The 26,954-nt window shown below is 46.8% G+C and overlaps 1 protein-coding gene across 1 annotated transcript in view; it reads left to right on the top strand.

The window, feature by feature from the left end:
- Positions 1-22,760, top strand: part of LOC147703159 (adenosine receptor A2b-like) — a 32,274-nt gene extending 9,514 nt beyond the window's left edge. Inside the window, exons 2-3 of the mRNA XM_086931700.1 lie at positions 7,879-8,271; positions 19,548-22,760. Coding sequence (XP_086787826.1) covers positions 7,895-8,271; positions 19,548-20,298 — 1,128 coding nt within the window. The 5' untranslated portion in view covers positions 7,879-7,894 and the 3' untranslated portion in view covers positions 20,299-22,760. The remainder of the gene's footprint in view (positions 1-7,878; positions 8,272-19,547) is intronic.
- The last annotated feature ends 4,194 nt before the right edge of the window (positions 22,761-26,954 follow it).

Genomic DNA, 26,954 nt, shown 5'->3' with positions numbered 1-26,954 from the left:
ATTTTTCATTTACTGGCTCTGAGCCAGGCAGTAGGGTGACGCTCCTCCGCCATTGCGCAGGAGCCGCCACTGTGGGCCTTCCTCATGCAAGGGAAGTATGTTCTAATTCCAAGTTGTAAATTACTTCTCCTTGTGGGTTCCTGCATTCTTACAGTGCTCATAATTGCTTGCAAAGCAGAGGAATTCGACATTAATGCTTCTCAGGGCCGGGGGCCTATTTTACAGTAATGTGTAACTTCAAAGGTTTAATAGGAAGCATAAGGAGCTGGTATTGTTGTTAGATCAGCTGCATGTATTTTCCTGTCACATCAGGTACACACCCACAATCCTTCACTTTTCATGTCTAGGTTGGCGCAAAAAGACGTGGGATCATTTGGCAAAGCAGGTAACAAGCAAGTATGAAAAAACAAAGTTTGAAAGTCAGACAATTAATTGGACGCATTCCCAAGTTCGCACTTGGAAGAAGTCTAAAGCAGTTTCTCGAGGCACTCATAATCATTCACTAATCAAATACAAAGTGTATTTTTTTCTCTCCGTCTGCCTGAATTGTTTTGCTGTCATTACGTGAAGAAGCTGGCTGTGTCTGCCTGCTCTTTTGTAGGCTCCTGCAGCGGCGTGCATCCCTTTGGGCTTTTCGGCATTGCCCCACTTGTATTTTTGCCCCCACACTTAACGGTGAGCACTATTTCAAATCAGGGCTCGGGGTACCACGCGGGTGGACGGTGTCCCCCCATTTATTTTACTGGGAGCTCGATAACAAACTACTGCCAGAGTCTTAATGTGTGTGCTTGTTCACGGCCGTAGGGACACCTCCTTTGATCTGTAAAATACAGTACACATGAAGTGTCTCAGCTGTATGTCACACACTCGCTTCTCTGATGCAATCGCATCTAAGGGGTGAGAGAGGGGAGGCAATGAGTCTGATGGTGCAAGCCACCTTTCGTGAGGTCACTTCCGGTCGCAACGTCAGCATCCTCCACTTCTTTTTTCAGGACTTGTGTGGGCTGATCGACTCGTCCTCGCAGGGGACCCTCATAAGACGGCGGCCCCCTTAGTGCCACAAGATGGCACACGGAGCAGCCTAGTGTTTCCAGACCCCGGTAGGGTCCCTCTCGTCACTTCCAGCCGGTGTGGTGGGTGGGGAGAAGTATAAATTCCTCCCGCACCCTCCTGGTGGCCTCTTTGTCCCCTCACCCTGACGCCGTTTCCCTCCCTACCGCTTACCTGGCATTTTCAGGGTGGGGGGGGAACTATGCTCTAATATTTTTACTTGTGTTACAGGCGGAGTTACAGGGCGATCCAGAGGCGGAAAGGTACTCAGGGTACCCTCTTCAGGAGCACAAATGGTGCTGAGGCCTAATATCCCCAGGAAGTCTGTGCGGTGGACCCTGGGGTGCGACGGCACCCCGTTATCCTACGGGCAGTTGGAAACCTGTACAACCGGGGGTCGCTTGAACGCTCCGCCCCTCGTAGGGGGGGGGCGTGATTAAGAGGGTGGACCGATGCTTCACCGGAAGTGGGAGTGGCTATCCCCTCACCACAACCGTTAAGCCCCGATTGGCTAAGGCCAGGGTGCAAGTTTGGCCCATTAGTTGGTAGGCCGCGAGGGGCGGCTTGCCTTTGGATCGCCTGTAAGATAACCCACCTTGTTGGCATATTGGTATGCTAATAAGCCTGCAGCAAGTTTTCTCCACCAAAGATGTGCCTTGTCTGCTTATTTAAGCTACATGTATGTTGCTGCAGGAGGGCTGGTCAGTGAGGCCGATATTGGCACTATGCCCTGTTTCAAATACATAAAGTCTTTGCCACGGAAGAGCGCCTGAGGCAAGGTCCTTGAGAAGCCAATACGGCAGGCCTGAGGGGTGGGGATTATTTTGACACAGACTAAACAGACAGTGTTAGTGAAGCACAGAGGCAGTGTGCTATGTGCACCTGGCCCCAAGTGCGCTTGTCAGGTTGGGACGGCTGCCTTTCTCCGGCCAGCCTGACATGCACACTAGAGGCGCCTCCACCTATGCATTAGTGAGTGACTCAAAGCTGGTGAGGCCGCCTGCTCGAGCCAATCCCTGTGCTGCTGTAACTCAGAGAGAGAGATGCAATGGTTTGATTAGTGGCCTTTTGGCAATGTGTGCTCTTCGATGTCAAGTGAGGCAGAGCGGGATGCAAGTTGAGGTGTCTCTCTCTCTCGTTTCTCTCCCATTTTGGTGTGAGAAGGTTAAGACTGAGCAGAGTCAGCTGAGCTGCCTTAAGTTTAATGGTACACAGGTAAGTAAAAATACGTTTAACTACAAATGAGTGAGTTTGTCACTGGTGAACGTGGATTCATGCAGCTATAAGTTTGTTTTTATTACCGCACAGTTGTTGGAGTGAGTCGGTGTGGCAGGCTGGCACAGTATGGAGTCTCTGTAAATTAAACACGTAGATGGTGGATACAATAAATATGTTGCTTGAGAAGAGTTGCGAGAACTTGGAAAATAGGTCCCGACTAAAACAATGCAGGACCAGAGTTTACTCGGAATGCGTTTTTCTGCCGCTTTTTGGACCCATAGCAATAAGGGCAGTGATGGCTGGCATGGATTGGGGGTGGACGGGCGGGGGTGTGGTGTGGGGGAGAGAGGGTTGCAAAAAAAAATTAATGAAAAAAAACATACTTCTTCACCATGTTTCTCCTCCTTCGTCGCCACGTCTCTCCTCCGTCTTCTTGGCACATCTCTCCCAACCAGGAACAAGAAGCTCATCTCGGCTCCCCTAACCAATCACAACACTGCAATTCAGCGTTGGGCTTGCTCTGAGTGCCGTGGTTCAGCACTCAGTCAGGGAATGGGGTACTGGGCATGCACTCCGCCCAGGCTGTAATGCAGCCGGCGTGGAGAACATGCAAAGTTAGTACACATGACTGTTTGGCCAGCCCAAGAGGGTCGGCCAATAAGTCATGGCACACTTACATTGTGCCCACTACTCTTCCCCCCTGTTCTGACAGCAGGGGAGTCTTGCCCTGCCCCGCAAACACGCAGCTGCAGAAACAAATAAAATGATTAGAACTACGTGTTATTATCATGTTATTTTTCCTTTATTTTCACTGCTGAAAGCAGTGGGGCGACGCTTCCACCAACCACACACACACACATTTCTCACAGTGTGAGGGAGGGGCAGGGCCTATGAGAGCACATGACCGTGAGACCGCCATCCGGTTATGCATGACTTTCTGGCCATCAAGGCCTGATGTAACTTTTAAGACAATTAAGGGGATGGGGCTTTAAGTCATCTTGAAGAGAACCGGGCCATGAGAAGTGAAGGCCAAAAAACACAATAAATCCCGCATAAAACCTGTAGACGGCCCAGCAAAGTTGTGAAACCTGTAATGCATTTCGATCATGCCAATAGTGCTGAGCCTTCACACATGGGCTGGAATTTTCCACCTCATTTGCTTCTGATTGTGATATTGGCTCGTCAAGGGTTGACCATGTGAAATGTGTTGATTTCGTGTGACACAGCATGGCTGCACCTTAACTAAAACAACTGCAGCATTGGAGGAGCAAATGGAAACTTCACTGTGGTACTGTGGTAGTAGGGAACAGTAGTGTGGCTCACTGGTTAGAGGCGGCAGACCCGAGAGCAGAGGACGGCCCGGGACCAGGGTTCGATTCCCGGTGCGGCAGGTTTCTGGACCAGGGTCAGCGGACTCGATAATTCTCTCGCCTTGGTGCCCACTCTGATCAGCGATCACACTCGGCAACTCTGGGCATTAGCTTGCCTCATCTTCACTAACGGCCCCACCAGACCGCCGGGGATGCCTGGTCTCACCCTGGAGATACCCATTAAGGGACCATCTCTCAGGGAAGCCAGGAAGGGTTTTGCAGCAGTCGAAGCGCCTTGGGACCCTACGGGTAAGTAGTGCGCTATACAAATGCCTATACATATTGACCACAAGTTGAAGAACACATCAACAACTACAGAAACTGACAAGGGACAGCCTTACTATTTAGTTAAAGAACACTTCTACCTTTAGGCAACCAGAAGATTCACGTAGCAATTATGGTGTTCCCTTCCTGAAACAAAATGAATTTATATTAGGATTTTTTTTCATTATTTACAGATTTTTCCTGAAATAAATTATAAATATGCGGCCATTGTCACTGATGTGGACTGTCGTGGGCTTTCAATAACTCATTAGACGCCCAGCAACAGTAGCGTGCTGCCCTCCTTGTTTTCAGTTATCCTGGTATCTATGAAATATTGTCAATTTCAGAAATTCTTAGTTTTTGTACAAAGTAGAAAGTTATTTCAATTCATTGTATGATGACTACAATGGAAGGTCTGAGGCGGGATAGGACCATGGTGCATGGAATGACCTATTTATTTTGTCTCTTAAGCTGACCGCCGTCTTAAGATCTAGTGAGAGAAGAGCTTTTAGCGCAAGTTACGGCCATATGACTTTAAATGCAGTTATCAGGGAAGTCTCCACTCCAGAGTTCTGCACCTGTTGTAACTCTGCGCTATCCATTCTCCCACAAGACAATTGCTATAATGAAGTCCCACAAAGCAAATCTGTCCTTAAGGAAATTCTATCTTATACAGTATGTTCACGCAGGGTTACCATGACGGCAGCAGAATCGCCATTTTTTTCCTCCTATGTGGCAAGCGGCATAATACACTAATTACCTGAGTGCTTACTGGTTCAAAAGGAGCTGCTTTGTTTTGTCGAATGAGCATTACTTTTGTCCTCCAATATCTGCATACTCAAGTCAAGTCAAAGATAGCTTTATTTCGGCCATAGGACATAAAAGCATAGAAAACAGTGCAAAACATTTTAGCAAGATACAATACAGTACAATCTTTCATTTCATCATAAAAACGATATACTTGTAGTTTAAAATTGCAACGTTTCAGGTAAGCAAGCTTTGACTACGATCTCAAGTTAGCTCCCCGTGCCTACTCTAGATCCTTTAGCAAAACATAATGCAATGCTAAATGGAATATATAATTTCCACATTAAGTTAATTGCAGGATAAAATGCAATGAACAATAAGTGAAACCTATATATATAACTTCTAAATTGGATGGGGAAAGGAGGAGCAGAAGCAGATATTATAGCAGTTGATTATTACAATTAAATATTAAAACACATATTTATTACTAAAACAAACTTTGTAGATATAAAAAGTATTGTTAAAAAGATCTAGGTAAAAACAGCTAGAGTTGTTGAATTAAAAACACCTCAGTGGAAAGTTAATTACAATGGGGGTAAACATACAGTGCAATATGTACATACCACTTTGCTCGGGTCGGTGCATAATGTAGCGTAGGTTCTGATCATTGCTAAACTAAGAATTTCCTTTTAGAGTTTTCTTAATGATAGTTCTACAAATCCACCACATGGAGTATAAAAACCTCGAGATGGAAAACACAATAGGTGTAACGGTTTTATACTTAAGAAGCCTAAATGCTTCTGTACGGTGTCTACTCCCCATGTTCCTGCACAATTGCAATAGCCATAGTGACCTTATCTTTCCATAGGCCGGACAGAAAAAAAGAACGTGCATTTCAGTTTCCTCAGCTCGGTCACACCCTGGACACTGATGTGTGGGAGCCCTGCCACTTGTTAGTAAATGATCGAAGCGGGAGCACCCCATGTCTGAATTGAAGAAATAGTTTCTTCGCTAAGAGCGGTTGGATGTAATCTAGGGCCGTTTCAAGCCTATATTGCTGCTTTAGTCCAAAAACTTGGAGGTTGATTGATTGATGGTGGGTTTCTAACGCGCTAGAATCGACTCCCAAAGGAGTATCTCTGCGCAGTAGACCGCTGGGGAATCCATCCTGGCTTTCCCTGTGAGATGGTCCCTACTGGGTATCTCCAAGGTGAAACCAGGCATCCCCAGCGTATGTGGGGGGCCGTTGTGGAGATGAGGCAAGCTAATGCCCAGAGTTGCCGAGTGTGATCCCTGGTTAGAGTAGGCACCGAGGTGAGAATTATCGAGTCCACTGACCCTGGTCCACGACCCTGCCGCGTCGGGAATTGAACCCTGGTCCGGGGCTGTTCTCTGCTCCAGGGTCTGCTGCCTTTAACCAGTGAGCCACACCACTCCATAGGACTGCTTGGTCCCCCGACATAATTGCACCAGTTTAAATTCTCTGTAGGACTCAAGCACATGTAGGCTGCATGCAGCTTACATGGAGAAAACAGAGGGTGGGTATGACTGGTTTGATCATCCTGGGGGCCGACTAAATAGTCAGAGCCCACAACAGTGGGCACGCCACTCCTCCCCTGCAGCAGGATCGCCCACCCACCTGCCCCCAACCAAACCCTTCTGCTTTCTCGCAGTGCCAGAAGCAGAAACATAAAATGGTATTTATAATGCCATTTTATGTTTCTGCTTCTCGCACTGGGAGAAAGCAGTGGGTCGACACTCCTCCGCCCACATTGAGGAGCCGACCCTGCCAATATTATTTTACGCAAGACGAAAATGGCTTCTCCACTTATTTATTGATATGTGGCTATGCAGTTGTCGTGATGCCTATGTTGTTGATTTTTATGGTGTGATTCTTAGAATGGTGGGCCGCTTGATGGCATTTATTAATTTTATACTGCAACAGCACTGTGTGAATTGATTTTAATTGATCATGTTCTGATGTGGGGCGTCCACTACTGATCTTTAGTTTCTGTATTGGTAGGTATGACTTCGCGCTTCTGTCATTTTAGTTTTTTTAAAATTGATTTTATTATGCAGATTTTTTTAATTTACAATAAAGTTATTAATTCATTCTGTCCGTAGAAAGTACGTTATTGGTGATGTATCACATAGTACAGGGTTTATGACCTCCTCCACGTGGTTTATCAATTAGTGTGAACTGGGTTGCAAATTTTAAGAATTGATGACAGCATATTGGAAACCAAAGTAATAAGATCACTGAGGTGCTTAGTGTAATCTTCCCGTGACGTACGGGCGTGTGTTGTGCCCCTGCCTTCAGTAGTGTATTCAATCCTCTAATGGATTAATTTCCCTCCTTTCTGATTAATCATTCTGTAGCTTTGCCCGTACCTGGGATATCTGTGCTATTCTTCAGAAATCAGTCACCTTTGTAATTCTGCAGTCTTAATTGAATCCAGTGGAACTGACCATCTTTCAGCCTTCGTGAGTGGTGCAAAGAATGGGTGTGATTCGATGAACTTGCCAGTCCTAGAGCGCCTAGGGGTTTTGGTGGATATTTCTGAGGCGTAAGCTGCTGACCTTGGCCCCTGTCACATATATGAAGGGATACTTCATTATGATTCTTCAGTTGGAAGCAGACATTTGTGTGGTGCTGTGTTGCTATTTGTGTGGCCTTGCAGCATGGTGGGAGTTGAGTACCCTCACGCCCTGGTCTTCATGACATCAATGCAGAGGACAGTGTGTTTTTTGTCTGAGTAGGATCATCTATAGTGTGGGTGCAGTGGTTTGTTGTTGAAGCTCAGAAGATGATGGAGGCCTGTGACCTCAGACCTCTAACCCCAGCTAAGAGTGTGTGTCCTCTGGACACCCTCACCTTGTGTAAAGGGCTTGTCCTCACTGGCATCTACCAGATATAGTTTTGTGCCTTCTTTCACCTCTATCCCTGGCACACCTCTCTATTTCCTTTTCCTCCAACCTCAAGGAAGAATGTGCTCTTTCCAATGCCTGTCCCGCGCATCTAGATGCCCTCTGTAGGTTCTGTGACTTCTGACCTCTAACCACACATATGACATGGGATCTCTTTAACCTTTAACACCCTGTGAAATGACTTTTCTCTTAGACTTCAAATGAAGGTACAAATAAACGTGTGTCCTCTTTGACCTCTAGCATAACCTAAGGCCATGTGAACTTTTGACCTTTAACCCCTGGTTTGTTCTCTCTGTTGCAGGCCCTCTGACTGAGTAATGATCCAGTGGACACCCAGCCCTTCTGTGCCTGCGATGGACACTGCAGCCCGTGCAGTGCTGACTGTCTACATCACGGTGGAGGTTCTGCTGGCCCTCCTGACCGTGGCCGGCAACCTACTGGTCATCTGGGCTGTGGCCTCAAACCCACGTTTGAAGAGCATAACTAACTACTTCATTGTGTCTCTGGCTGTAGCGGATGTGGCTGTGGGCCTGCTGGTCATACCCTTTGCCATTACTATCAGTGTGGGCTTTCACATGGAATTCCATGGCTGCCTTTTTTTAGCCTGCCTGGTGCTGGTCGTCACGCAGATCTCGGTCTTCAGCCTCCTTGCGATTGCCGTGGACCGATACCTGGCCATTCGCCTCCCTCTCAGGTAATCCACTGGCTGTGGGTTGGGAATGGATGGGGTTAAGGTGGGCTGACTGACTTTAAGGGCCCTATTCACGAAGGTAACTTTACACTTGAAGAGTTACTCACATGTACATTTACTCTTGCCACAAGTTGTAAGTCTATCTTTTTAACTATTTATCAGTTCAGAATGTACGTGTACTCCTACATGCAAACTTACATGTGACTATCCCTGAAATCAGGTGTCAGAGGCATCTAAGAAAGAATTTGCGAGTGTAAAGTTACTACTAGTGACTTTTCGCAGACGGTGCTGCGGAGGTCTCACAGCGGTGGTATGTCAGGCTCATATGAGAGCCTTATCAAGATATTAATCTGCAGTGAGAGAGCCTGCAGCACGTTCCTGCATGATGTCTTTTAATTGCAGGCACAACATTTCTTCTGCTGTTGTGGCACACCAATCAGAGGGGTGCCACAACAGAGGGGGGCCAGATCTTGGTCCCACAGGAGCAAAATGGCTGATGGGGATAGAGTTTGCTCAGCCAATCAAAACACTTTTTTTTAATTCCCAGGCCCTCAGAACTCTTGAGGGACTGCTGAGGCACTCCTGAGAGATCAACTGTCAATTTAAATATATTTTTTTGTAACCTTAATATCTCCAAAACTGCTAAACAGATTTATACCAAATTAGCACACGATATGAGACATGGCATGAAGGGCGGAATGTACCACACGCCCCCAGCGTTTGTCACGCCCCCAGCACATGCCCACAGCACAACGCAGACACGCCACAAGGGACTACTTTGCTGGCATGGTTCTTTTACCTTTTAAATGTATATGGTGGGCGTCTGCATAGCCTATGTCCCTCTGCTGCAACTGCCCTTTCCAATGTTGTATTGGGTGTTGTGATTGGTGCTGTGGTTCCTGAGATTACCCGCCTCAAAGGTTTGGTCTCTCTCTTTATTATATTAGTATGGATCACAAAAAGCAGGATTTCTGGGTAAAGATCTAGCTTTCTGCTATCTTTGGTGTTATTCTGTTAAGCCATTTTGGGGCACATGCATCAAGTACTATTGCCTTCGCAAACAGGCCGATTAGCAGAATCAGCCCGTTTGCGAACGCAAAAACGCTTTTTAGATGCAGCAAACCCTAATTTGCAATTCAGTAACCTGCAGCAGCGGCCAGCAGTGGGAGAACCTGCAGGGCGGTGACGTGGGGAGGAGGAGGGGCAGGGTGGAAGGTAGTAATGTATGGATTATGGAGCTTCCCAGGTAAGTACACATTTAAATAAATAAAACGAATTTTGTTGAGTGCACTGCGTCCCCAAATGCTATGCAGTGCGCGCAACGAAATTCATTTTATTTATTTAAATGTTTACTTACCTGTAAAACTCCGTAATCCATACATTACTACCCCCCACCCTGCCCCTCCCCCTCCCCACGTCACCGCTCTGCAGGTACTCCCACTGCCAGCCGTGGCTGGTAACCTGTTACCGAATCGCAAAATGGGTTTGCTTTCGGTATTTGGAAAGGGTGTGTTTAGGGCGTCCCTTCCAAATAGCGAATCCTAACGGCATGCATGAATGTTTTGTGACCATGAATTCGGTCGCAAAACAGTAGCATATTACCACCTACTTCAAGTAGGTGGTAACACATTTGCAAATGGGAAGGAGACCCCGAGGGACCCCTTCCCCTTTGTGAATGATTGTAAAAGCATTTTTAAGAGCAGGCACTGGTCCCACGGACCACTGCCTTTCCTTAAAAAAATGAAAAGAAAACTTGTCATTTTACTTTTTGTTAAGCATCTCGTTTTCCTTTAAGAAAAACAGGTTGCTTTACAAAAAAAAGATTGCTTTATTTAAAAGCAATCACAGACATAGTGGTCTGCTGACCTCAGCAGGCCACCATCCCTGTAATGGCGTAGATTCCTAATGGCTTGCAAATTGCGATAGGTCTATTTGCGACCCATTAAGAATAGCTAATAAAACTGAAAACAGTTTCGTACATTAGGATTAGCGATTACCTAATTGCGATTCGTAGAAAATCGCAATTAGGTAATCGCTACTTGTAATGATGATACATGTGGCCCTATGTCTCTATCATTGTCTAATTATAACTTTGTAAATTGCATGTGCAAATTGCATTTGGATATCCCCCCTTTTTCTCAGCCTCTGCTAGACGGATCTCCCTGAAACTTTCCAGGATGGAACTGAGGTGAATGAACTTTTTTTGGGAAAGTTTAATGAGGATTTGTCAAATAACTCCAAAGTTAGTAACAAAATATAAAAATGTTCTTCCTGTGAAAAATCTGCCCTATGGTTACACAGTGGCGAAAAAAATGCTTTCACAATTACAGTGCTGCTCTTAGACCATTAATAACTACACTGACAAGCTCACCCTTGCACACTATAGAGTAGATTTAGAAAACATATATTTTCTGTAAGAAACCCTGGGCAAACATTCAGTGAGAGGGTTTATCTATCTATCTATCTATCTATCTATCTATCTATCTATCTATCTATCTATCTATCTATCTATCTATCTATCTATCTATCTATCTATCTATCTATCTATCTATCTATCTATCTATCTATCTATCTATCTATCTATCTATCTATCTATCTATCTATCTATCTATCTATCCATCTATCTATCTAGCTAGAGTCACCACTGTGTAGTGATATTGAGGGAAGGTTTTTTTTTTAATTTCTTTTAGATCTTTGGTGCAGTTTGACAAATCTGCAAGAAATATGTTTTTAAAAAGTTCATCCATTTCGGTCTTTAATGGAAATTTCACACTACTCTGTCAAGGGGGTCCAAGCAAAAGTGTGATTTCCCATGTTAATTACCATAGGAAAGTATGGTCTCTGATACAAAGAAAATGGCTGAACGTTACACAGAGACCACACATATTGTTATTTGGTGTAAATCTGTTCTGACGTTTTCCAGAAATTAGTGTTTAAAAAGGTGTTCGGTGGGAATGAAGATATTAAAGCTAGTAAAAAACTAGAGATATCTGGACCGATGGTGTCCAGATATGCTCTAATTGTCCATTGAAAGAGGGTGAGCGTAAAAGTAATGGTTGGCCATAACATGGAGAATATGTTGTGGCAGCCATTACAGGACTCAGGGACTCTGTCCCCTTGTCCTGTGTCCTGAAAAATAAATCAAAGGCCACATAAGAGATGTGGATGGACATAACCTGACCCAAATGGCCATATGGGGGGCCCCACAGACACTCTTAAGTCAAAAAATGTCTTAAAAAGTATTTCGGGATGTGTGTGTACTAGAATCTGGTACCGAGTAACCCAGCAAGGTGAACCCCGCAAGGAACCCCCATGTGGTATTGCGGTACCAGTGCTGGTACCACAATACTGGTATCGAGGTACAGTACCAACAAACAATTAGGGGGAAAAATAGAAGGGTCAGACCACAGACCAGACCATAAAGCCAATCTCCGTTGACACCACCCTTACTAACACACCACCACTGTTAACCCCACCATTAACACCAATACCATTAGAACTAGCACAACCATTGGCACCAACATCATTCCGAACACCATTGCCAGCACAACCACCATTCCCACTACCACCACCATTACTACTACTACCACTCCCACCACCATTATCACCACCACCATTAGAACCAACACCGTTACCACCAGCATCCCCATTACTACCAAAACCACCACCCTTACCACAATTATCTTCAGCACTAACAAGTTTAACACCACCATTATTACCACTACCAACATCAGCATTACCATTACCATTAAACACAAAACCAAAGCTCAACACACCCACATTCCTATGCCCACACAACCACCATCACTCACCAATTTACTCATCAAAATACATCAACACAACCAACATCACACATTTATACAATCCACAGCATAGGACAATATTCTCACCATCATACACCAATACAAGTAGTATCACAAGTTGACGTTGACACAACCGACATAATAAACAAACACAGCCGCCATTATATGCCAACATGCCTACTGTTTTACATCCATACAAACAACATAGCATGTTAACACACAGAATAAAAGAAACACAGGAAAAAATGAAGTTCCCTACAAAACATAAAGTTGAAATGGGCTTACAGTTGACTAATATATTAGCTAAAAAGTCCTGAAATTCATGAGTTAAGGTCTCGTGCCCCAAACCCACTTAATTTTCATCCCCAGCTTACAGTGTTTGCAAAGTCACACATCATTTCAAACCAAAGGTAACACACTACTCAACATACAAAATCATCAACTACACCATATGTAAACACACTAACCATCATACCTCAACACAAAAAACATAATACACCAATATACTCACCATAATATGCCAACACACCCACCTTCATACATAAATCAACCCTCCACCATATGGAAACAACCACCACTGTACAGCTACTTTTCCAACATCTTATATAATCAACACCCACCATTTTGCTTCAGCACAACCACCAGTTTACACCAAAAACTGTCCATACATTCACTGTCAAATGTCCACACATCCACCATCAAACGCCTAAACACTTACCCCAGACCACCATCATGCATGTACATATATTCCTCATACACCCTCGTACTCACCATCATATGCCAACACATAAAACATCATGCAGCCTTCCATTACCTTTGTTTCTGCTGTGTCACTACCACAACTTAGTCACACCATCATACAACCTTTTACATATGTCAAAACAGAGGGGCATATTCTCAAGAACGTGTAATAATCATCAAAAAAGTAACTTAATGCAACCTCCAACATCGTAGTCTATTGCATGAAACTTACGCCGTGTTAACCAAGTATTCACAACACAACAGAACCATGTGATAGTCACCAGATAACGCAACAAATGGCCGCGTTAAAATCAAGGCCACGCTGCAAAAATGCGAAACACGAACGCAAAAAAAGCTGCGATACGGTCAAGCGCGATACAAAAAGTAGCGAAAACCAGAGGCAGGCCTGCAAATCCCACACATTTGGCGGGAAAATGCACCATGAAAGCAGAGTAAATAAAAGGAGAGATGATCATGTGTGAGCACAACCCCACAGATGTGAAGCAGAACAAATGACCATTGTCCAAATCAGATAGGCATTTCCCCACACACAGCCACAATGCACATTGGCATGCATTTAGTATGTAACCTGCGCCAATGCAGAAACAAACATGGTACAAACTGTGAAACCGCATCTCCCCCTCACATTTCGGAGGGAAAACAACACCCCTTGCACACCGACGTGCCACGTCCATGATCAAACAAGAATGAAAGCACGCACTAATGTAGGGGCAGTGACTCCCCCTTACGTACATGTTACCCATGTCGTGGACTTGAGTCACAGGGTGCATCCCTGCATAAAGGCGGCACATATCAGAGCACAAAAGAATCCCTGTTGTCACTTGTAGGCCACAAATGACAGCCAAAAAGAATGATTTGGGACACATGTGAAACGCCAAAGAGTGGGATACTGTAACAACTGTGACACACAGAACTGGCAGTTCGAATACGTGACACCATAAACAGCCTCACTGCACAGAGGTGACACACCCACCATCCATCAACAAATCCCTCAATTGACAGCACAACATGTCGCACCCACACTTGTCTGAGTGAAGTGCCTGTACAGATGAGTGAGATGCTCCGCAGGGAATGTGTATCGGAATGCTTTTATTAGCACATGCAGTGCCTGTGGCAGTCAACGTACTGTGCCATTACTGCGAAGGACCCACACAATGTGACCTCAACCAGAAAATAAATTGTCAGTGATGTAGCCCCTATGGGCTATTCCCGCTGCAGCTTCAGTGGGGTGTGGTCCACCTGCCTCATCTTCATCATCCGGTGCATCTGGCACTCGTATCCATGGGACTTTGCTGCATACACATATGTTGTGCAACACACAACATGCAACGATCATCTTGCAAACGAGGTCTTGGCTGTACAGGAGCTTACCACCTGTGATGTCCAGGCACCTGAAACGTGACTTCAACACGCCAAATGTGCATTCCGCGATGCCCCTGGTGCGTTTGTGGGCCACATTGTACTGCCTCTGGGCCTGTGTATTCAGGGCTTGGAAGGGTGTCATCATCCAAGGGCAGAGTGCATATCCTTGGTCACCTGTGACAGTGCAGAGAGACATGAGTCACAACTACATACTGCATGATGTGTTGGCATGCTCACTGGTTCATTGGTGTGTGATATGTGTGACTTAGTGATTCCTGTATGAAATGTACTTTGTGATGCAAATGAGCTGCATCACTTTGTACTACGTAGCCCCCTTGCGCACCTCCCCCCAAGCACATTCACTAGTGTGTGCAGCGCAATTACATCACATGCACGCCTACGGCACACCATTGACATGTCTGACTGCGCATGTCTACAAGCCTGAGTACGACACAGTGATGATGCTGCACAGAATGTGGCCAGCCACATCTGTGTAGGCCCATTGCAAGGACATGGCGGACACAGATATAGAGCACCTGCCTGGCTGAACTCGACATGCAGTTGAGGGTACATCTTTCGCTCATGCTGCACTAATAGCGACGCAGACAACAGTTAGCCTGTGTGATCCCTGACCCAGAGCGGGCATGCTATCCCCCATGTACCACTTCAGCCGACCACGCACACCACGGACATGCCATATAGCAACATTGTCTATTGCGTGATGTGTGGCGCAGACACTACAACAGAGAAACACGCATCAGCCACATCCTTGGCAAGGCCCACTCTGAACCACACCCAGATCCACATGTGAAGGAGCCACACCCCTATGCAGTACTGTTGTACGCCTGTCCAACCCGCTTACGCTTACATGAAGATACAACACGGTAACATGTCCCAGGTGTACACCCCTGACTGAGGTGACATGGTTGCACATGATGTACACAGCACAATGTAATGTGGAATGACCCCGGTCCCACATGCATATATAATGAGCACACAGACACACTGAGTGAGTTTTTGGGACAGGCTACGGGCACGTGCACCCGGCACCTTTTATTGTCAGGGTCACATCTCCAGTGACGCCTGTGCTGTATGGGTGTCGGGTAGTGTAAGCCACCACTGAGGGGTTGGTTGATGCTGGCTAAAATCCCAACAGTGAGCAGACAATCAGCCGTTCAAGGTACGAACATCATGGGTCCCTGACTTGAGCAGCACAGAGTGTGTGGCCCCGGATGCACAACGGCCGGCACAGGCACACCGCCACGGGACGGTGACTTACGGTGCACTGAGGTAGGGCCACATGAGATGAGCGTATACTCGTTGATGTCCAAGGGGAATGTCCCAGAGGTTTGCGGGGGGGACAGTGGAAGGTGTCCCTCCAGGGCATGATGAAGGGGGCAGAAACAAGCAGGAACAGGCAAAATGTGGAGTTGAATGCTACAGACTCCACTTTTCCACCTTGTCAGTATCAGCTTCATGTATAGGAAGACAACCTACAGCCCATGGACCCAGACACCACAGACGTACAGAAAGGGATAGAACATGAATTTCAGGTCAAACACTCTGGGGCACCAGAGCTGGAAGGGGATGCAGTATGCGATGAGGCCTGTACTATGACATGGATTCTGCCATGTAGAGGGCAAGACTCAGTTCAAAATGTGTGACCTACTCCTTCGCAGTGTGTTTCAGAGACAGCGGTCATCGGGGCCCGCAGCCACGTGTGGTGGGCATGCACTTCACAGAGTCAGTGGCACCAGTGCAGTTGTTGGTAGTGTCCTGTTACCTCCGTAAAGGTGAGTCTTTTCTCCTCTGAATGAAGCGCGTCTTCCTCTTACTCCCCTCCTTGCCTACTGTGACATGAACACTGCCATGAAGATATCAAGACTCAGTTCCGAAAATGCACCGTAGTTGGGCGCAGTGTCGGACGGAGGCTGCGGTCAGCGCAGGTTAACCGATGTCCAGCTATCTCCGCCTGGATCTCTAACACATGACTTTGGGATGGCATGTGTATTAGATTTGTGGGTGACATGGGTAGTGGCCCCAGAGCTGAGCGGGTGTTTGGCAAGTGACGATCCATGTCTGCCTGTGACGAAATGCATTGGATTGGTGTGAGGCCTGCAGGACCGCAGTGTAGGTTGTAGGCCACAGTCAGCAAGTGCCCACAGACACGTTTGGTGAGAGTCCTATGCACAGCCTTGGAGGCACCACATTGAAGTGAGTATAGTGACATAACCTCAACCTTAAATAATGTACTCTGCCATGATGTAATCAAGTCTGAGTTCCAAATGTGAGACCTACTAGTCACTTGTGTATGCCGGTGGAGTACGTCAACGTGAAAGGACTCCTGCGGGCCTATGTCGTGGAGGCCGTGATGGTCTGAGGAGACTGCGAAGGTCTCGGGCATCTGGCTTGGAGCTTGCACCAGCACATGGTGGGCGCTCTTCGACAACACTTGCTGGTGTCGGCAGGACTGGTTCAGGAACCAGCGGCCTGGGGTGCATCAGGCCCACAGGTTCGCAGGCAACACTGCTCATGGCGACGGCCTCGTGGCGTGGCGAGAAGCGCCGCCCTGGCAGAGACCTTGGGTATTCCGGAAGAGAACCACGCCCAGAGTTACGTGCTTTTTATTCACACCCCTACGCTGGCCTGGCGTACGCCAGGCCAGCCCACTATGCACATGCTTACAGGGGGGACGTAACAAGCTACATTTCCGTGATCTCCCCCACTGGCTGGGGTGACATGGTTGTGTCCACTGTCCACTACACTCTATACACCAGTGATGTATGTCAACATGGATATGTGTGTGGTCTGCATACTGCAGTATGGCCATCACATCCACGCCACACTTGGCATTGAGTACATTCTCATTCAAGGGTCACTTGCCTCCTTCGCACATGCCTGGTTTCCACCTCTCCCCACAATCTGCTATTGTGTGGCTGAGACACCATGCTGTTGATGGCTGATGTACATGACTAGCCCAGGTTCTCACAGTAAGTTGTGCTGTCGCGTCTGGTAGTTGGGCATGTTGTTTGGCATGTTGTGTGTGAGTTTGTAACATGTGCATTCCCAGAGTTATGAATTGCACGTCTGTGGATTTGAGGTGTGTGGTGTGTTCATTTGGTACTTACCAATGAGCAGAACATTTGCGTAGGTGCCATCCTGGAAACGCTGGTTGATGATGGACTGTCTGAAGATGAAGGAATCATGCACAATGCCAGGGTAGTTGGCAACAACATTGGTGAAGAGTCCCCAGTGGCCCACTATTGCCTGCTTATTGATGGAATGCGTGTGCTTTCTGTTGCGTTAATTGGGTGCAGTGTTGGCAGGGGGCACAAGAAGGACATGTGTGCAGTCAATTGCACCCTATACATGAGGGAATACAGCTATAGCGTAGAAGCCTTGCTTTCTCTCCTGCTGTTCCTGCACAGTGTTGGTGAAGTATAGGTACTGGGGTACCAGGCTGATGAAGGCATCCAGGACAGGTTTGAGGAACTTTGATAGGGCTGGCTGTGAGACTCCTCCGACACTGGCGGTTGTTGGTTGGAAGGTACTAGAGACCAACAGGTTCAGCACAGAGAGCAGCTTTGTCTGAGGTGGGATGTTGGTTATCCGCTGTGTTGGTACCGTCAGCCTGTGGGCAATGATGTTCAGGATGCGGAGGATGGTTGTCCTTTTGAGCCTGTAGTGGGCAATGACATACTCTGGTGTTAAGTCTGTGAGGCTGGTGCGTTTTCCGAAGGTCCACGGTCTGTGTCTGCGATGCCTCTGTGGTGGTCCGGGGGGGTGGTGGCGGTGGGTGTTGTGGTTCTGTTGGGGCTCCAAGCTGCATGATCAGTAGCTCCATGGCATCTGTTGCTCTTCAGTTGTGTATGTGGCCTGGGCTCCCTTTTGTGGTGCCGACTGCCGTCCGAATTTACACCAGGTCAGAGCAGGTGTTAATTTCCTGCTGCTAACGCGCCTTAATCACCTGTTTTGGGATCTTATCACCAATCTGGCTGGTCGTTGAGAATGTTGTGGAGTGGTGTTGTCGCGGCTATTTACACGGGAACGCCTACTCTGCATCTCATTAGCGATATTTGCCGGGGTCATCTGTGGGGATGTTTTTGCGGCTGCTATTCTGGATAAACTGGTGTTATGGGCTGTTTACACGACCTTGTGAATGGGGTGATAACTATATCGCGACTTTGGCTGGGGTGAAGTGCCGTTTACTCAGCGATATCTCCTTGAGAATATGCCCCAGAATCATTGACCTTTTCAATCACATCTCATTTAAAGATTTCTCAAGTAATAACAGGGGTGGCAGTCATGGGGCACTTAGTATAGTGGGAATAAACACAACATATAGCTTACATACCAGGTAACCCGTGATATAGTGCTAAAGTTCCCTCAGTGAAGTCTGGTGACATCTCGTTCAGTGACTAGGTAGTCTGACAACCGTTTGGAGGCCATGTTGTTTGTTAACATGGAGAGGTGTGGTGCAGTGGCCAGAGCAGCTGACTCTGGAGCATGGGTCTAACTGTTCGATCCCTGGCACCGGCGGCAGCTCAGCTCAGCATCATGTGACTCTGGGCAATAGCTCACTTAATCTCCCGGACGGTCCCCAGCTCCTTGAAACCTTAGGGGGTGATATGTTTGGGCTTTACAAATATGGATTGATTGAATGTCACCAGAACACCAAGATTACAGTTCAGGGATATACCACACATGGCACCAGTTATGCATTTTGTTTACATGTTTATTTTAGTGCAATTATCATGAAAACAATGTTTTTATTTTCAAACATGGAAATGTTTACTGAAAACAGTAATTGAAGTACAGGACTATACTCCTTGATTGTAGTAAGAAGAAGAGAAAACTATTTAATTAGGTAGTTCAAAATGTATGTGGGATTTTTAGAAAAAGCTTGGTTAAAACCACAGTAGGTCCATAGAAGTCACAGCTGCTACTAGCAAGGCAAAGCTAAGATTTGGCCCGGATTACAATTTATTTCATGAATAGCCTGTTTATTAAACCAGAGGCAGTGTTTAAGTTCAGAGACTTTGAAGCTGCTGCTCCACTGATCAGGTAACAAATGGTTTCTATTTAGACAAAGGTAAATTGTGAATATTTGTAGTATGTTTTTGTACTGTCATCTCAATGCACTGTATTACCTAGAGTTAGCTGGAGGAACAGAAACCAGACTGAGTCCATGCCCCCACTAATTGAAATCCACATTTCACAGTTGTCTGTGAAATAATATCTTCTACTTCTGAAGTATTGTTTTTACCACTCTATTTCACATTTAAAACATCATGTGGATGGCAGGAGAAGAATGCCTGTTTCTTACGACCTTCCTCTTGTTCTTGATTGCAGGTACGGCGCCCTTGTGAATGGTGCCCAAGCTAAGAAGGTGATGGCGCTCCTCTGGGCGTTGGCTATCTTCCTGGGGATGATTCCCCTCTTCGGTTGGAACAACCTTCCTGCTATTGAAAGTGGCTGCAAGGAACCAAACAATGAGGTCTCACCGCTGGACGTCACTCAGTCACCAGCGAACGAGATGCCGACATCTTGCCGAACTGTGACGTGCTACTTTGAGGTGGTCGTGGACATGAACTACATGGTCTATTTCAACTTTTTCGGCTGCATCTTGCTCCCTCTCGTGTGCATGATGTTCCTCTACATCAGCATCTACAATGTGGCCTGCAAGCAGCTGCGTCAGATGCTTCCCAAGGGTGGAGGTCGCGGCAATGGCGGGAAGACCCTAGCCTGTCTCCTCAAGGAGATTCATGCAGCCAAGTCACTGGCTCTCATTGTGGGACTCTTTGCTCTCTGCTGGTTGCCTCTCCATATTCTAAACTGCCTGCCAGTTTTCTGCCCCGGCTGCCCACGGCCACCCATTTGGCTCATGTACTTGGCTATTGCTTTCTCTCATGCCAACTCAGTGCTTAACCCGGTCATCTATGCCTTCCGCCTGCGTGAGTTCCGCAGGGCCTTCTGTGTGCTGGTCGGAAAAGCCTGTTGGCTCAGGGAGGGCTACCGGGATGAACTGACCAGGGTAAGCACAATGCGCTCTATGAGTCGAGAGACCAGCATAGCCATGCTGTCAACCTCACGGGACACGTGATGTCCAAGCATAGGGGCTCCTATATGACAATGCCCTATGACCAATAATACGATATGGTACAAACAGCTGGCTTCCCCACAAACCACATGTGCATGGAGCCAGGAGTGGGCGGCCACATGGAAGAGGAGATGAGAGCACCTGCCACCAAGAGCTCACCAAGCAATGGTATTTGTCATATGAAGATATGGCAACGGATATCTGATATGAAGATATGGCACCAAGCCTTAACTTGACCTCACTCCGACGCATCATGGAGCCCAAGCGCTCATCATTCTGCTGGATGCATGGTTGAAAGACATGGGGTGATTGACTCAGCACAATATCTACTGTTTACTAATTTATTTATTGATAGAAACAGGTGGGTGTTTCTTATCCAAAGGAAGAGGCATCATCCCGATGCCAGTCTAGTAATCGAGAAGTGCGAACTACATCTCTATCTAACAATGGGGTGGCAATGAGTATCCCTATTGATTATAAGTCCCTCTCTTCTTCGGTGGTGGTGGGTGGGGAGGGAGAGAGACTAAGTGCAATATCTCACTCACCCTCAGCGTCTGGCCAGTGGCACAAATCTACCTCAGGAAGCTGGGAATGCTAAAGGAAGAATCAAAGTTACTATCACCAATCTGAGAATGTGCAGGATCAGAGTAATTCTAACCATCCATAGAATAGAAAGAGATTCAGATTTATTCTAATCCGCCATTCAGTGCCCAGAGGGGGAGAGTGTTGTTCTCACCAACTACAGATTACATAGGCTAGCAGAGTGAGTAGAGCTATTCAGGGCTTTAAGTGGGCCGGGTCCTGCCTCAGCACCGGCAGTTCTAAAAAGCAGGTGATGAGACAGGCATCTATCAGTCTCTCCATTTTTGCCCTGAGGATGAAAAAAAAACCTTAACTCTGCAGTAGTAGCACCCTTTACTGCCTTTGAGAAAACTGCCAAGAGATTCACTATAATTCTTTCAGTCTCATCATTTCAGAACTGAAAGATTTTCAATATTCTATGCAACGAAGCCATCGTTGTTAAATATTCATCTTACACAACTAACATCCATTGGCTAAGCCAATAGCCCTGACTTGTTGTAGGGGTAATGTTGCTTGCTGTATTGTATATCTGTATGCAATGACCAAAGCAGCAAAATACCAGTCAGGCAGCACACTATGCTAAGCACATATTTTTCCACATGCATATTTTTAAGCCACGCCTCTAATCATATCGGCCACGCCCCTTTGAGAGACCCCCTAGTTTTTTCATTCCACTTAAAGCCCTGGAGTTATTTTCACCGACCTGACAGTACACCGGGCTCCGCTGTTATAGCACACCAGCTAATATACAAGGAGTTCCAAGTTTTCACACTAACCAAAGAAAGCACTGGAGAACAGAATTACTCTGACTCACCAAAGATTACAAAATAAATCAGAGGTATTTTCACCTTCCAGATAAAACCAGCAAATCAGATTTACTCTCACTAGCATGAGAAGAGAATGCAAGAAAATCAGAGTTAGACCCACAATCAGAGAAGGCACACGGATTCAGCTTATCCCACCCACTGGAAAATACACAGGGAATCCTAGTTGTTTTTACAAACCTGAGTATGCAGGGAATCAGTTATTTACACCTTCCTGTTAATACATAAGAAATTACATTTATTCTCATTAGCCACAGAATACAAGGAGAATCAGGATTATTCCTACTCACCAGAGGATACACGTGATTTTAGTGTTATTTTCACCAAGAAAAGAGTACTCAAGAAGCCATAATTATTGTCATTATAGAGAAAATAAACCAATAATCAGAGTTATTCTCATACACAACAGATTACAAGGAATATACAAGTAGTCGAATGGTTCGCAACCACCAGAGAATGCTCAAGCATCAGAAATAAATATTCTCACTCTGCAGAGAATACAAAAGGAATCCAAGGTATATTCACAGTGCAGGGCATACACTCAGACACTTAGATTTATTCTCACTAAATTAAGAGCTCAAGGGAATCACAGGTATTCTCCCCAATCAGAGAGTGCACAGGGAATAAGAGTTATTCTCACCGACACAGAATAACATATATCTACCTTCCATGGAATATGAAAGAAATTAGAGTTATTCTCACCAACCAGGCAACACACAGGGAATCAGAGCTAACCCAATAAACCAAAAACCACAGATGGAATCACAGTTATTGTCAACAACATGAAATTCACACAGGATCAGACTTATGCTCACCAATCTGAGAATACAAGAAATCAGGATTGTTCACAATATCCATTGACTAGCCAAGGAATGAGAGATGTTCCATCAAACTAATGAATAAAGATGGGGTCAGAATTATGCTGCCAAATCTTAGTAAACAGAATATGATTGAGTCTCATCATCCAGAGAATGTCAGCTGTTCTCTCCAACCAAGGAATGCACAGGGAGTCAAATTTATTCTCACCATTCAGTGGCGGCTCCTCTGCAGGGCCGGACTGGGAACCAAAACCAGCCCTGGCAAAGTGCACCCCCGGGGGGTGTTGGGGGTGCGACTGCGCTCTTTGCCAGGGCCGGTTTTCGGCCGATTTTGTTACAGGGCCGTTTTTGCAGCAATGCTGCAAAAACGGCCCTGTAACAAAAACGGCAACCAGGGGCCCAAAACCGGCCCCCACCCTTGAGGTGCACCGGGAGATTGCCTGGTGCCCGCAACGGCCAGTCCGGGCCTGCTCCTCGGGGGAGTGCTGCGATGCGGTGGGGCGGGGCAGGGGAGAAGAATGACAGGGTGGTGGGTAGTAAACTCCGGCATACGGCCGAACGGCCAAATGGTCATGCAGCACACACAATGTAACTCGTTTTATTTATTCATTTATTTATTTATTTACTTCACTCCGTTCAGCCGTATGCCGGAGTTTACTATCCCCCACCCTGCCCATCGCTCCCCTACACTACCGCCCCACTGCACTCCCTTGAGGAGCTGCCACTGCCACCATTCAGTTTGCAAATTGAATGACTTGAAACCTAAATAGTTATGTGATTAGTTTGGACCAAATTAATTGTGTTTAAGAGAGCAGAGAAATAGTTTGCATTCCAGAAGTCATGAGGTAACATGGAAATGGAGTATTCTGTCTCAATCACTTATCTATATTGTTGTGAGAGAGAGAGAGGAATACAATATGGGGTATATTATACGAGTGTCCAGTCTGGCCTTAAAACCAGAGTTTTGTTATCTCCAACTAGAGAATACAGAGTTCATGGCTGGCTGAACTTGTGATGCAGTTGAGGGTATACCTTTGACTTATGCTGTGGTAATACCAACACACACATCAGTTGACATGTATGATACCGGACCCTGAGCGGGCTTGCGCTCCTTCATTTACCCCTTCTGCTGAGCCCGCACTCCGGGGGCATGCTACATTGCAATATTGTCCATTGTGGGACGGGTCGCGCCAACACTACAACAGAGACACATGCATTAGTTACTTCCTTTGCAAGGCCAAAACATAACCAAGCCCAGAGCCCCGGGTTGATGAACCACACCCCCTAAGCTGGACTGTCGTATGCCAGTCCACTCCGCTTACGCTTACACGGGAGTACAACACATCTACTTGTCCCAGGTCTTCCCAACTGCCTGAGGTGACACAGTTGCGTCCGCTGTACAAAGCACATTGTAATGTGGTAGGGCCCGGGGCCCTCATGCATACATAATGACCACACAGGCACACTTAGATCGTTTGTGGAACTGGCTACTGGCACATGCGCCCGGCCCCTTTTATTGACAGGGTCACATGTCCAGTGACGCCTGTGCTGGATGGGTGTGGAGTGAGTGTAAGCCAGCCCTCAGAGGGTGGTTGGTGCTGGCAACAACTACAACAGTGATCAGACAATCAGAAGTTCAAAGTTCACATAGCAAGGGTCCATGACGAGCTGCACAGAGTTAGTGGCCCCGGATGCACTGCAGCTGGCACAGGCACACTTCCACAGGACGGTGGCTTGTGGTGCACTAAGGTAGGGCCACGAGAGCTGAGCGGGTCCTCGTTGATGTCCAAGGAGAAAGTCACAGAGTGTTGTGGGGGACAGTGGAAGGTGTTCTTCGAGGACATGATGCAGAAGGCAGAACCAAGCAGAAACAGGCAATATGGAGGAGATGAATGCTACAGACTCATTCTTAACACCAAGTCAGTATCAGCTACATGATGATGAAGACAACCCACAGGCCATATACTCAGATGCCACCAAAGTTCTACCAGAGAGTGTCCATGAACTGTGGGGCACAGAGTTAGTGTCACCAGGGCTGATAGGGGATGCAGTCTGCGATGAGGCCTGTACAATGATATAAACTCTGCCATAAATAAATCAAGCGATGGTCTGAGGAGGCTGCCAAGGTCGTTGGCCTCGGGCTTGGAGCTTGCACCTGCATGTGGTGGGTCCTCTTTGACACACACCGGTGTCGGCAGGGAGCAGTGAGGCCTGGGTGCGTAGGGGCGAGCAAGACGGGTCTGGGGACCAGCGGCCTGGGGTGCAGCAGGCGCACAAGATCTCAGGCAATGCCGCTCACAGCGTCAGCCTCATGTAGGGGTGAGAGGCGGCACCCTGGCAGACACGTTGGTCATTCCGTAAGTGAACCACGCCCAGAGCTAAGTGCTTTTTATTCACACCCTACGCTAGCCTGGTGTACGCCGGGCCAGCCCACTCCACTCACGCTTACAGGGAAGGCATAACAAGCTACATTTCCACAATCTTCCCCACTGGCTGAGGTAACATGGTTGCATCTACTGTCCGCTACACTCCAAACACCAGCAGTGTATGTCGACATGGATATGTCTGTGGTCTGCATACTGCAGTCTGTCCAGCACATCCACGCCACACTTGGCATTGTGTACATTCTCATTGATAGGTTACTTGCCTCCTTCGCACATGCCTGGTTCCCTCTTCTCCCAACAATCTGCTATTGTGTGGCTGAGGTGCCATGCCGTTGATGGCTTATGTACATGTCTAACCCAGGTTACCACAGTAAGTTGTGTTGTCGTGTCTGGTAGGTGGGCATGTTGTTTGGCATGTTATATGTGAGTTTGTAACGTGTGCATTCCCGGAGTTGTGAGTTGCATGATTGTGGAGTTGAGGTGTGTAGTGTGTTCATTTGGTACTTACTAATGAGCAGTGCATTTCCGTAGATGCCAACCTGAAAAAGCTGGTTGATGATGGACTGTCGGAAGATGTAGGAATCATGCACACTGCCTGGGTAGTTGGCGACAACATTGGTGAAGTGTCCCCGGTGGTCCACTATTGCCTGCACATTGATGGAATGCATGTGCTTTCTGTTGCGGTAATTGTGTGCCGTGTTGGCAGGGGGCACAAGTAGGACATGTGCGCAATCGATTGCCCCCAACATGTGCAGGAAGCCAGCTATGGCGTAGAAGCCTTGCTTGGTCTCCAACTGTTCTTGCTCAGTGTGGGGGAAGTGAAGGTGCTGGGGTACCAAGCTGATGATGGCATCCAAGACAGTTGTGATAAACTTTGATAGGGCTGGCAGTGAGACTTTTCCGACTCTGGCAGTTGTTGGTTGGATGGTAGCAGAGGCCAACAGGTGCAGCACAGCCAGCAGCTTTGTCTGCAGAGGGATGTTGGTTGTCCTCTGTGTTGGTACCGTCAGCCTGTGGGCAATGATGATCAGGATGCGAAGGAGGGTTGTCCTTTTGAGCCGGTAGTGGGCAATGACATATTCTGGTGTTAAGTCTGTGAGGCTGGTGCGTTTTCTTAAGGTCCGGGGTCTTTGTTTGCGCTGCCTCTGTGGTAGTCTGGGGGTTGCGGGGACGGGCCTGGGGGTGGTGGCGGTGGGGGTTGTAGCCCTTTTGGGGCTCCGAGCTGCATGATCAGTAGCTCCATGCATCTGTTGTTCTTCAGGTGTGGCTCTGGGCTGGGCTCCCTTTTATGGTGCAGGTTGTTGTCCGATTTAACACCAGGTAAGAGCAAGTGTTAAATCTCTGCTGCTGTTGTACCTTATCGCCTGTTTTGAGATCTTATCGCCAATCTGGATTGTCGTTGAAAATGTTAAGAAGTGGTGTTGTTGCGGGATTTTACACGGGAACGCCTACTCTGCATATCATTAGCATTAGATGCCGGTGTCATCTGTGGCAATGCTTTTTTACGGCTGCTATTGCAGGGAAACTGGGGATATCGGCTGTTAGCACCAGCTTGTGAATAGGGTGATAAATTTATCGCCACTTTGGCTGCAATAAAGTGCCGATAACTCGGCGATAAGTCATTGAGACTATGCCCCATAGTGAATTCTAATGGTTCTCACTAATTCAGGAACACAAGTAATTTATTCTCATATTACAGAGAATACGCAGAGAATCATAGTTATAATCAGCAATGAGAAATGGCGAAGGAATCACAATTATTCAAGTAAACTGGAAAAAAATCACAGTCAATCAGAGTTATTCACCCACCAGAGAATTCACAAGAAATTTCATTTATTTTCATCCACCAGAAAACACACATAGAATGACTCTCATCACTCATAAAATGGACAAGGAGCAAAAGTTATTCTCACCATCCAGATAATGCAAAGGAAAAAATGATTATAACAGAGGAGTTCTAGCAAAAAGATAAAGCTATGAGGAGGAGGAATACTCGCGGGTGAGACAGCACAGCTTAACTACCAGTCAAAGGATATAGGCAGTTTCACCCC

Source organism: Lissotriton vulgaris, chromosome 7 (genome assembly GCF_964263255.1).
Source record: "Lissotriton vulgaris chromosome 7, aLisVul1.2, whole genome shotgun sequence".
Taxonomy (NCBI): Eukaryota; Metazoa; Chordata; class Amphibia; order Caudata; family Salamandridae; genus Lissotriton; species Lissotriton vulgaris.
This window is presented reverse-complemented; position numbering and strand designations above follow the sequence as displayed.